The sequence below is a fragment of the Labrus mixtus genome, chromosome 8 (assembly GCF_963584025.1).
Source record: "Labrus mixtus chromosome 8, fLabMix1.1, whole genome shotgun sequence".
In the NCBI taxonomy this organism is placed as follows: Eukaryota; Metazoa; Chordata; class Actinopteri; order Labriformes; family Labridae; genus Labrus; species Labrus mixtus.
This window is the reverse complement of record NC_083619.1, coordinates 29,399,336-29,412,408: the sequence shown is the minus strand read 5'-3', so window position 1 is coordinate 29,412,408 and position 13,073 is coordinate 29,399,336. Positions and strand designations below refer to the sequence as shown.

The following is a 13,073-nucleotide window of genomic DNA, read 5'->3' as shown; positions in this document are numbered from 1 at the left end:
GGTCCTGTATGAAAATTGAAAATAAAACCCAACACGGCACTCATTAGAACATTTAGGATTGAGCTATTAAGTGGCTGGTGAATTTGAACATTTATCTGTCAGTGGCTGGTCTTTCAATTTTTAAAAGTACATTTTTAACCCTAGTCCATACATACACACTGATTTCTGCAAGATACATTTCTAATAGCTTATAATTAGGCCTACCTCTGTTTGCTCTGAACAAATGCTATTAAGAATAACTGTGGCAGACTGATCAGAGTTGGAGGAGGTCTCCCTGTCTCCATTATAAGGCTCAAGGAAGGATAGGATGTCCAGGTACTTCCACTTCCTCTTCTTCACACCACCCTCAGCACCACTCCTACCCTTCTCCTGCTCTTCTCTCTTCTCCTTGTTGTATTTATCTCTCAGATATTTCCATTTGTTACTGCATGATTTCCCTAGGATCAAAATGCCGTTATTATAACGTTCGTGGCTAACTTATCTATAGCGTTTAGCCTATGGATGAATTTTAGACGTGTACGTTACTTACCAGAAAGACCCAAAGATCTGCCGATCTGTTCCCAGATGGACTCCTTTATATGAATGTTGCTGTGTCGCTTGTGACTCATGTCATATAACTCGGTGTAGTGTGAAACGGCAATAACAAGTTGTTCAACCGGTACTTTCCCGTTCTCCATCTTGGTTGGTGTCTGCTTGTGCACCGGTAACTAGGGACGTTACTAGGGAAGGAACACTCGACTTGTCCTGATTGGTCAACTGTCAGAAAGGCGTTTGACGTCACCCAACTTCTGAAAAGTTTAAATATTTCAACTGAAAAAGGCGTCGGGCGCAGCGCTTTTTGAAAAGGCGTCTGCTTTTTAAAAAGGCGTCATTCTTTTTCATTTTTCCATAGGCTTGTATGTAAAAAAGGCGCTGGCAGTTGAAAAAAGAAGTCAAGTGCAAACACGGACTAAAGGGGCCTATTTTTAGTTCATTCTCTCCACTGTTACCTGTGCACGGAGTTATATTTAAGCACGTAAACGTCTTTATGCCTCAGAGTTACATTACTATAGTTAAAGTTCTGTGAGGAAATCATTCATGTTGATGAATGTTAACTTGCATTATGCAATTTCTGTCATCTTATTTATGATAGTTACTAATGTAACTCAGTTTCTGTGAAACTTGGATTAGACATTTATTTTATAAAAGTTTGTCTATCAATGTTTTTACAGTTTTGATATCTGAGAAGAAATGTTGAACAACTAAACTGATATTTTGATTTGCCTTATGGGTTTACTGAAATATTAAGCTCTTTAACAGTAGCCTGTAGCAATTGATTTGATTACAGAATGATAATTGAGAGAAATGATCTGGCCTCATTTCTAGGTCAGGTTTTGGTGACGGGCTGGAAATCATCGGACAGCCTGAGGTCCATTCCACAGAGGACTGCGGATTCCAGATTGTCCTCAGATCCAGATATTCACAGGTTCCAGTGTTTCTAGATTGCACAGATTCCCAGTCCTGTTGGCTGGGTGGCGAGACGGATCGTGACTGTGATTTGGACTTTAGAAGGATTTTCCCTTCCTTGCTCATCATGTGGTATGACAAACACTGACACACATTCATAAGGGCCCCAACGGTTGAAAACTAAACTCAAGGGACAAAAAGGGTTTTCCTTTCGTTCGCACTTGATTATTTTAGTTTGTTATTTTTCACATCTGTCATACCTGTTTATCTATGTATGTATGAACCATATTTTGTGTATTTAATGTACAGGTTCAAACTTTCATTCTGGTGTGGAAATTCTCTCGATTGATTGATATTCAAATTCTCTGGCTCTTAACAATCTAGTTTCTTTTGATATTGGTCTACAGTCACATTGATGACAACATATAAGATCAAATTCTAATACATTACTAAACTGTAAGAAGGGCTACAGAAGCAATAGAAACAAATCAAAAAGAAGCGCAAGCGACAATTGTAGGAGTCGAATCATTGAAACATTGAAGTAGCAGCAGCAAACATGTATCTGACTTTGCCAATTTATTGATTGTTTGTGTCTCTCTGGCCCCATACGGTTTCATTAAAGGGCCCATATTATGCTTTTTCTGGTTTTATATGCTCTTTAGTGTGTTTTCAAAGTGTCCTCTGCATGTTTAGGCACATCTATTTGCAAAAATTCAAAGTCCACGGAAACGCGGCTTCTCCTACGTCCTCCTGTTAGCTGTAGCATTAGCTGCATGTAACGCTCGGTTCTAGCCCCCCTCGAAAAAAATTGTCAGTCCGACGTCATTGTCAGTGTGAGATCACTGATCGAAGCCCATTGGCTCGTTGTGGCCCTGCAGCTCATGTTGTACGCCCGTTAACTTCTGTAGCACGCCCACGATATGCCGTAGCCTGCGGTAGCACAGTAGTGCTAATGTGCTAATGTTTATGCTCCCCTCGGACGGAGCCAAAGTGGCTGCATTCCTAATATGGTAAAAGAGGCGGGACATTTCCGAGAACCGTGCTGAGCGACTGACCAATTACGGCTGAGCCGACAGGCCGACCAATCAGATCAGACTTGGCACACGTGGGGACTCTGAACGTGGGCACTTCAGAGTCTTAGAGAGAGAGTCAGAAGAGAGCCGGTGCATGGAGCGACAGAACATGAAAAGTCCCATGACTTTCTGTTTATAAATGTGTGTTACTTGATGTTTTATAAACCACTTAATATTTCATTAATAATAAATATTACTAGCACTAGTTGCAACGTTATAATAGTCATTCACATATTGTTTATGAATGGTTTATAAACCATGTATAAAGCAATTGTTAACGTTTTATAAACATCAATTCCAACTTTATAATAACCATCCAAATAAAGTTAATAGATGCTCTACACATTATTTATGAACCATTTACAAAGTATTATAAACATCAGTTCCAACTTTATAATAACCATCCAGATAATGATTGTAGATGGTTTATAAACCAATTATTAATCATTGATAAAATATTAATTATCTATCTAAAACATAGTTATAGATGCTCTACAAAGTATCAGGAAGGGATTATAATCTTCAGTTCCAACTTTATAATAACCATCCAAATAATGTTAATAGATGCTTTATAAAATATTTACAAACCATGAGCAAATATCTGGTTCATGTGTCTCTGTAATGTTTATAGATGTTTATAAACCATCTCTTAAAGGTTTATAAATCATTTGGTCATCATTAATAAACACTTCATAAATTGTATGAAATGTTATGTGTGCATCAATAAACTGTTAACATAAAATAAATGATAGCATTACAAATCATTAGCAAACATTATTAACTATCATTTCATTGTTTGTTAACAGTAAATAACTATTAACTCATGGTTAATTAATATCTATTTACCCTTATTTACCCTTTAGATAGATAGATAATACTTTATTGTCAGACGTAGTCATAGATGATGGTTATTCTAAAGTGTTACCAGTTAAATTGATCATCTGCTCTACGGTTTACATGTTTACCAGTGATTACAACTACATGGCAGACTGCAGTTTCTGTTTACAGACTGACGTCTTTCAAACTGCTCCTATGTTCACTGACTGCTCCTCTGTGCATCTGCACATCACCCTCACTGCTCTGTTTATTTAAAAACTATGAACTATGAACTGATCATAAACCACGTCAGAACCTTCAGTTTGAGGTTTGATATCTGTTGAAATGTTTTTAAATTGTTTGAGCTGCTGTTAATACTCGAAATATTTAAAATACTGAACATTACAATTCATTAAAAATAAATCTGCTTTAGCGCAGCAAACAGTTTGACGTCATCAAGTAGAATGACCACTCAGAACCCCCGACTAAAACTGACTTCCAGCGTCCCTCCACTAATGTCACTTTTGTATAAAACACTGAATGTTGTAGAGATGTGATCCAAATTTAGAGGGTGGAGCAGGAGAAGAGTGATAATCATATTGACAGTGTGCAGCCAATTCTTTTTATTGACATTCATTGAGCTACCTGTAGTTTACTTCATGCTCCAATAAAATCTGACCTTTGCAATAGGCTGAAAGGAGAGCACCTGGCTGCCTACCTGAGGGTCTCCATCAATGGCCTGAGCCTCTGGATTTCATGTTTTGACAATTTGTATTTAATTACTGTAACAGCATAAAATTGTTAAAAGAGAACAAAGTTTTTCATACATTTAGCCTCTTCATATTTAACTTTAAAATGTACACATTTTTCTCACGGGGGGGCATGCCCCCGGACCCCCCTAGGCAGTACGGTGTCCCCCCACAATAGTCTCATAAAATCCTGTGGGAGACACTGGCAGCTAATGCTTTGAATTGAAAATTATATATTTTTCAAATAAACTATTTAATACAAGGTAGTGAAGAGTGCACTATTTCAGACTTATGTATGTACTGTAATAGATAGAATTATAACATATCTCCAGACAAAGGATATGAACTTAAGTGGGCTGGTCTGAGCCATGAAACTCCCGGGCTGATAATGCGTCCCACTCCGGCCCTGTGGATAACTATTGATACAGATTCTTTCTGGGTGGGAAGGGAACAGAACTCATGTCCAAAGTTACCTTTAGGTGCACTTCCCTTTCTGACAGAAAAGTCTCAGAGGGGAGTTAAGATTACTAATGAATGCACGAGGGAAACGTTGAAAATATGGTCAATAGTACAAAATAAATTTGGACCGTCAAACTCCACTCGTAGAGCTACTAAAATAGCAGTAAATCCATTTTGTACCCTCCACTATGGATACAGGATACAACAAGTGGACAAACAAAGGATTGATTTATATAGCTCAAGTGTTTAAAGGACCAAACATGAAATCTTTTGAACAACTTAGAAAGGAGTTTAGTCTACCTGCACAAGATTTGTATAAATTTCTACAATTAAGGAGTTATCTTCAGATATATAAGGAATGGGATTTACAGAGCACCCTCTGCAATAGAGGAAGTATTAATGTCATGTACAGAAAAAGAAACAAAGAAAGGTGTTATTTCAAAGATAGATAACATCATGAGGGTTAAAGAACTTCTGAGTTGTGCTGGAGGGGATGTGGACTAGTGGGGGATTTTACACACATATTCTGGGACTACCTGAAAATTGTAGACTTTTGGAAAAATGTCCAAAAAGAAATAAATCAGATTCTGGGCATCAATCTAATCTTGGATCCTTCACTCTTTATTTTGGGTAAAGCTCCTGATACCAACATGGACAGAGACTTGATTTCCTTGCTTAGAGTTTTGCATAGAAAACAATACCAGCATCCTGACTGAAACCACAACCTCCCAACCTAACTCAGTGGAGACAGAGATTAAAACATGTTTTTATCCTGGAAAAAATCAGACCAAGATTACATCTGAAAACAAACAGATTTCAGTCTTGGGACGGCAGTAGCTCAGTCTGTAGGGACTTTGGTTGGGTCCTGTTTGTGCATGTGTGTGTATTTCAGCCTGTGTGTGTGTTCATGTTCATTAAACAGAGTGTGAAACTGAATTTCCCCTCGCAGGATTAATTAAATATAAATTATTATTATTAGTCACCTCTTAACATTTTGTTCTCCTTTAAATGCACTTGTCCAGTGTAAAGCAAATTACCAATATGTTTACAGAAGTTGTTGAGTCAATCAAGAAAAAGATGTGAAGATGTGCCATATGTCTGTAAATCTATTTCTACCTAATGTGTGAATGAATAAATGGGTGTTTTTATACCTGTATGGATATGGATTATGTAACATGACATGTAAAGATTACATGAGAAATTGGACGAGTGTAACGGAAAAGCATCTATTTGTGTATTAAATAAAAAACATGTTCTAAAAAAAACAAAAACCCAAAACCTAAGTATATTTTTACAATAAAGAAGTCCTGTCAGCAGTGATAGAATAAATCCCTCAGTGTTTGTGACTCTGGCTGAGATGGAGGTGAAACATGTGAACCTGGGCTGTGGTTCACTGCTCTCTTCCTGTAACTAACTCTGAGTGACATCTGTTCATGTGTTGGTTTTTGTTCAGGCAGCTCGCTTCATTTCTCACTGTGGAGATCACTACCACTAACACTAACCCTACAGGAGCAGTAATATGTGGCTGAATGAGAGTCTTTAACTCTCTGGATCTGAAGCTCCCAGCCTTTCTTTTTCACAGCTGAGAAATCATCTTCCTGTGGATGATTGTAGCTTTTATCTAAACCTCCATCTCTCCTGTCAATATCAAGAATCACTCTGAATGTTTCTGTGTCTTTCTTTTGGTACCAGTATACGTAGCTACCACACTGATCAGTGCCTCCACAGCTGAAGGAGACTTCTTCACCGACTCTCCTGGTCAATGATAAATCATCCTGAATCAGCTCGGCTGCCATGGAAACCAGCGCTGCAGAGAGAGGGTCAGACAGGTGAATGTTAGTGTGACGGTGTTTGGTAAAGGTAGAGTTTGTGGGCTCCTGATTGGCCGGAAACACTCACCTGAACACAGGCAGCACAGGGCGGCGGCTGGGAGGAGAAGCATTTTGGAGCTGCGATGTTTCCTCTGGTGAACCCGAGGAGAAGTGACGCTGTGACGCTGCAGAGGACAAACAAGGACGAGCTGAGAGATGAGACGAGGAACACGTGGTTTCTATCAGAGGCCTCAGATCTCCCATCAGCCCCTGATTCTATTCAAAGTTCTGAAAGTCTGCAGGAAGTTAAGAATCTGAATGTTTCTATAACTTTTTTTATTGCATAATTTGAAAATCTTTTATTTACCTCTGCAGGTGTTTTTTGTAACTTAATTCTATATAGATGTTTAATGTCTGTTCTTATTTCTGCTGCTGATGTAAAAGAAGGAGACAAACAGCATGTCTTTGCTCATTTCATGAATTCAGAAAATGTATTTTCAAACTTCTTCAAAAGGAATAACTCTGTTTGCACTGATGAAGTCTGTTTTCATACCTTCAACATTTCTTTAAGAGGTCTTTTTCTTCACACTTTGATGTTTCTTATGATGAAAACTTTAAAATATTAACAACAAAAGACACATCTGATATAACATGAGTCTTTAAAGTGTTACCTCAGTGTCACATCTTTAAATAAACTCCTCCTTCATGACTGTTTGTTGGATTTCAAACACGTTTTTTCAGAAGGTGGATCTCTGCGTGTCGGAGTCTAACTTAAAGGAGAAAGAGCACCACCTTATGGTCAGTTTGGGGAACTGCAAAGGTACCCTGATGATGCTGGTAGTGGTATTCAGGACAAGGGGAAACCTCTGGTGTTGAAAAATAAAGCAATCCTGCAGTTCCTCGAGGGTCTGCTTGAGGCTGGAAGTCACATACACACCCATTCAAAAGTCTGTTTTTACAGCAGAGATTAACATGTTTACAGTCTGGTTCATGTCTCTATCAGCTGTTACTGGACGGGGGAATTTTATTTATTTATAGACATGTATTAGTGCTGTCAGCATTAACTAGTTCATTGTGATTAATCTCCTGTTTGTCCCTTCAGGCTCTCCGTAGATACTCGTCCTCAGTGTCTCCCTGTAGTCTCAGTGATGTAAAAGAAGGACACTGCTGCATCTTTGAATGTCTCATTTCACTTTAACAAACTCTCAGACAGATCAGCTGACGAGTCCAAATCCACTCAAACAAAATAATTTGTTGGCTGAACGTAATAAAAGTATTGAAACCATTTCCATCAAATTAAAATGTGTTCTTTTAGCATCAAGGAATTTTGTTAAGTCAACATAAAATAATTAGGATGGGCCAACTGAATTTATTTGTGTTATTGTTGCTTATTCATTATGGTTCAGGCCTATCTTATTTTAAAATGTTAATGAATGTATTCTACTAGGTGTGGACTAACGTGACTTACTTATGTTGTTTTAACTTCTTTACTCTGGTTGCGTCCGACTCCTTTTAGTCGTGTTGGTCCAACTTATTTTAACGTGGTAAAAAATGCATGCCAACAAAAGCCATCATTTAAAGCTAAACTCAAATAACCTTTTCTTTAAACCTTTCAAACAATGTATACTTTGAAAGAAATAACTTAAACAGAAGTTTAATAAAATGTTTACAGCCTGGTTGGAGTAAAAGATAAAATATCACAGACCCAACGTGGTTATGTTGCAACATATCTGGAGACTCTCCACTTGTCCCTCTCTCCTTTCATTGGGCTTTTCTTTTTTGTCCCCCAAAATGCACCAACCATTTCCCAACATTATGTGGACCATGGCTCACTACTCCCATTATCCTTTCTTGGGTCTTATCAGGAGGAGTTTATTTCCCCAGAGAAAGCGCTCTCCCTTGTGGGCAGATTATCTGCACATCCCCATCTACCTGTCATTTAGCTTTTTAAATATATGTTTTGTTCATACAAGCATCTCATGTTGTCCTTTGTTTGCATACCAACCTAACATGGAGAGTTTATCTAGATTTGTTTCCCAGGGGAAGGATCTTTCCCTTGGGGATGGCCCTCATCTTGCCTACCTCTTTAATACCATACATGTTTTCTCTGTGCTTTTACACCACAGGTCACACCTACACATTCAAACACTGATGGTAGAGTCTGCTGTGTAAAGAGTCCATCAGAATTAACCTCTCCATTCATACACATGCTTACACTGTTGACGAAGCAGAGGGAGCAACTTGGGGTTAAGTGTCTTGCCCGAGAACACATCGGACATGTGGCTGCAGGAGCTGGGGATCGAACCCCTGACCTTCAGTTTGAGAGACGACGACCCTACCAACTGATCCACTATATTGTACAATATTGACTGATTTCAGGAATAAAATCTTTATCCTTACAAATAATGGAAAGCTGAAACTTAGAGATACAAACAGTAGTGACGCAATGTGTTGCTGCAGCCACTAGAGGGCAGCAGCTTTAATCTTTACAGACAGGAGTACAGTCATGTTTACTGTATGAGCTGATAATATAGGAAACATCATCATAGTTTATCATATAACGATCATATGTATGACTTGTGGTTTTGTCCTGAAAAAAGGTTATTCATGACAGAACAAACGTGTGTAATGTTGCCAGTTTGTTAGTTTGATCAAACTTTGTTGATTTTGATCTTTTTTTAACTTTTAACTAATGTAAAGTGTCTGTAAGTACTTGAAAGCTCTTTATAAATTAAATGTATTATCATTATTTGTTATTTAACAAGCCAATGAATTAGTTAATGAACCAACAAATGAATATATACATTTTAGCTGTCGACACATTATCACTCAGGTGCGTCTCCTTTACTGAACAAATATACACAAACTCTGAGAACGTTGCCTCAAGGTGGGTCGACACTGTTGGTCTTCAGTTCATGTGAAGGGAAGGCTTTTTATGTGACAATAAAAAAGACAATAAAGTACAGAGTGTGAGAACAGTTCATCAGTGTGTGCAGCAGCAGATATGAATCTGTGGTTATTAGGGTTTAGAAAAACAGTTTACAGCAAATCAACACTTCCTCCCCTGCAGCAGGCAGGCTGTGTGGGTTTCCTGCTCTGCTGCCTCTTCTCTGTTAGCGAAGGGTTTTCAGTTTAATCACACAGCGACAGTTACGACCATCGACTCTGGTTAAAGCATCATTCCAGGATCTTCTGTTTGATTTTAGTGCTCAGAACTCTCAATATCAGCTTTCTGTCTAACTCTCTGTTTTATTATTTAACCTCAATGCAGAGAAAAAAATAATAATATATACTTGTGTAAAAAGTTAGACAAGGACAAGAAAACATGAAGCTATAATATACAAGCTTATTTAAAGCTACAAAGTCAAATTACTCATGACCAAAGACACTGATCGTGTTTTTACATATTTATTGTGAAGCTAAATGAAATCCTTAAAAACACAGATTTTTACTTAAAAATAAAAATAAAACACTTACAGCTCCTTTCATACACCAAAGACACATCTTTTACTCTTTTATTTGATTTAGCTTTATATTTATGCTGCTATGTAACAGTATTTCTACACTTCTTGACAGTAGCAGTACTGCTGTTTATGTGGGTTTTATAAACAATAATGCACCAATAACACCAAGACAAATTCCTTCTATATACGATACAATCTGATAGACGTTTGTGTTATATATGTAATCTTAAGTGGGGTACACACAACAAGATAATCAAGCCGATTTCGGGGCCGATTCTCCACTTCTGACCAAATTCAACAAAAGCCTGATTATCTGACAGTTCCAAAGATTATCTCACCAGATGTTCCTGTGGTGTAAAGTGTGTGATTTTAACCTCGCCGCCCCAATTTTAAATTGTCAGACATCCTGTTGTGTTGGGAGAACACAAAGCAAACACAAAGCATGAAGTTAGATGGATTTCATAAATGGAGGAGCAACTTGTTGATTTGTTTCAACAACACAAGTGTTTACACAACGTGTCTGTAAAACAAAGCACAATCCAACTGACAAGGACAGGAGTACCAGCTAACAGCTAGCCACATTTAGCTTGACCATCATGTTTGTTTACTCTTAAATCGTGTCTGACAGCGGGAGATGACGAGTTCTGAGAGTGGAGACTGTTGTTGAATGAATCTGTGAGTGTGTGGTGTGCTGAGTCGGTCATCTCGTTGCTCTCCACACACACTCTAAGAACTGAACTGGTAAATCTGTCATTACTTGTTGTCATGTGTGGGCTCTCACATTAGCCAGACCTTACTTAGCAATAAAAGTTATTCTGATTCAGTTGCTGATTGTCAATGCCCCCAAACTTACAACAGTAGCAGGATGTTAAACCCGGTGATGTACTTTTAAATAATCTATTTGACTTATTTTCAATTTTGTTAAATATTTGTGAACTACAGGAAGATGAAGATAAACCATAAGATTGAGGTATTAGACTTCTTAGACAACATTTTGGACTGTTGATAAAAGCTGTAAATGGAATAAATTGATAAAGGTAGCCCACCCTGCAGTGCGTTCATTTATGTACAAAAAACACAGTGTCATCAGCATAGAGCTTTACTTTTTCACAAACAAGCTTCTTTCATAAAAACTACAAAAACACTACGGCACATAACATCAGAAGACAATCAGTCAGCACATGTTCAGTGGATGGACGGTTTGTTATTTCTGAAGATCCTCAGCAGAGAGAGTCCACAGCAGTACACCAGACTCTTTAGTATCAGCACCGTGTACAGCAGCGTCAGCAGCTTCACCTTGCACTGAGACTGAAAGGACACTGACAGACAAAAAGACATGGCTTAAGTTTTACAAATATAGAGAGTCATTTCATCCAAGGATAATTGACCCCATAAAAAAGATATTCCATCAGGCCCCACTACTTCAGTGTTTGAAATCTTATCTTTAAACATGACAGAATCAATTTCTTATTTCCCAGCAGTTAAACATGTCATTAAACGCAACGCAGCTCACCTCCTTCTCCCGCGTCCTGTGAGGCTGGTTTGGCTGTAGGTGCCTGGGCTGCAGGAGCAGGAGAAAAGATTAAGAACAGACAGCTGCTAAAATGTTTAGCTGCTTTGATAAACGGTCGGCGTAAATAACAGAAAAACACAGAAGAATAAATTAAGTAACGAATGTTTGGTTCATTAAATTTGTCTTTGCTTTCAGGTTAATTTCCAACACCAAACCACACCGAGCTTTCTTTAGCCTCTTTCACACACACTCCAGAAAATGTTTAGAAAATTTCAGAACAGTCTTCCCCTGAGTTGTTTGTTCAAACATGAACCTCACAGTGGGAGACTATCCCTGTCGGACCGGAGGGAGGGTGTCAGAGGCAGGACGTGTCGTAAGATGGCCGACAGAGCAACAGAGTCCGATGTAATGACACATTGGTTAAATTAAATCAACTCTGTCTTTCCCTGACCTATAAAAGCTTATTCACGCCTTTGTCTTTTCACGTTTGGACTACTGCAACGCTCTTTTCACTTCACGCCTCAGTCAGTCCTCGATGGCTAGACTCCAGCAAGTGCAGAAAGCTGCTGCCCGGATTTAAACCAAATCGCAGGTCGCAAATTACCCCGATCCTTTCCCCCCTCCGTTGGCTGCCCGTTACATACAGGGTTGATTTGAAGATTCTTTTAGTAACTTTTAAAACACAACAGGGTCTGCCCCCCCTCCCCCCCTTACATTACAGAACTTTTGACTCCTTATGCTCCAAACCGAGATCTCAGATCATGAAGAGCACCTTTATTCGTTGTTCCTAGGTCAAGGCCGGTAACCAAGGGAGTCCGAGCATTTGACCATCGGAGCCCCTGAGCTCTGGACATCTCTACCTGAAGACATTAAGCCGACAAACTCCTGTAACTGTTTTTAAATCTTTGTTTTAAACACATTTTTATAGGAAGTCCTATTTAATGATTGAATAGAATAGAATAGAATAGATGTTTATTGCCATTTGCACAGGTACAGGACAGTACAGGTACATTGGAATTCTTGTGCGTTTCCCCCTGAGTCAGCTTCTACAAAAAAGTTAAAATTATATATAAAATAGACTAGCATGGTAAGAAAAAAAGAAAGAGTACAAAAAGTAAAAATAAATAAGTTATATTAACAGCTAAGTAAATTAAAATAAACTGTACAGAAGTTATACACTGTATTGAGTAGTAACTAATGTCCTGCTTTAATTCATTTAATCAATTCCTATTAAAATTGTGTTACTCACCAAAGTTTAATCCTGTGTATTTTGTGAAGCACTTTTAATTAATGTTTTATTTTTCATTGTCTTCATTCTGTAAAGCACTTTCTAACCTTGTTTAGATAAGTGCGATATAAATAAAGTTATTGTTATGATGACAGTTGTTGCTTGTTTATCAACACTACATGTAGTTCAACATGTCCATCGTATCCGCCTGCTCAAACGTAATGAATTGTCCTGAATATTTCTTGTTGTATTTACACGTTGCCTCACTTGACTTCTTCTCTCTCGGAGGCTAGCAGGAGATAATCTGTGTTAAGTCGTGGTGAAAAAAACCCTAGCCGTGTGCGCTCACCAAAGCAGCTCAACCCAAATGTTCCAGCCTGCACCTAAGACAGATTGGTCTTCACTTTTCTCTTCCAAACAGGTCCCCTTGGAGGCATCGAAATACAAACTAAATCGGCCCTAAAACGGAACCCTGTGGTACACCAGAGGTAATGTAAGTAGAGGGAGAAGAGTA

The 13,073-nt window shown here is 38.4% G+C and overlaps 1 protein-coding gene across 3 annotated transcripts in view; it reads right to left on the bottom strand.

The window, feature by feature from the left end:
• The window catches only part of LOC132978420 (immunoglobulin kappa light chain-like), a 35,862-nt gene that overhangs the window by 12,512 nt on the left and 10,277 nt on the right, over nt 1-13,073 (bottom strand). The window contains exon 5 of one of the 3 annotated variants that reach the window (XM_061043638.1): nt 9,747-11,137. The exons of the other annotated variants lie outside the window; for them this stretch is intronic. Within the exon in view, the coding sequence (XP_060899621.1) occupies nt 11,004-11,137 (134 nt within the window). The 3' untranslated portion in view covers nt 9,747-11,003. Of the gene's footprint in view, nt 1-9,746; nt 11,138-13,073 lie in introns of those variants that run through there. 3 annotated transcript variants of the gene reach the window in all.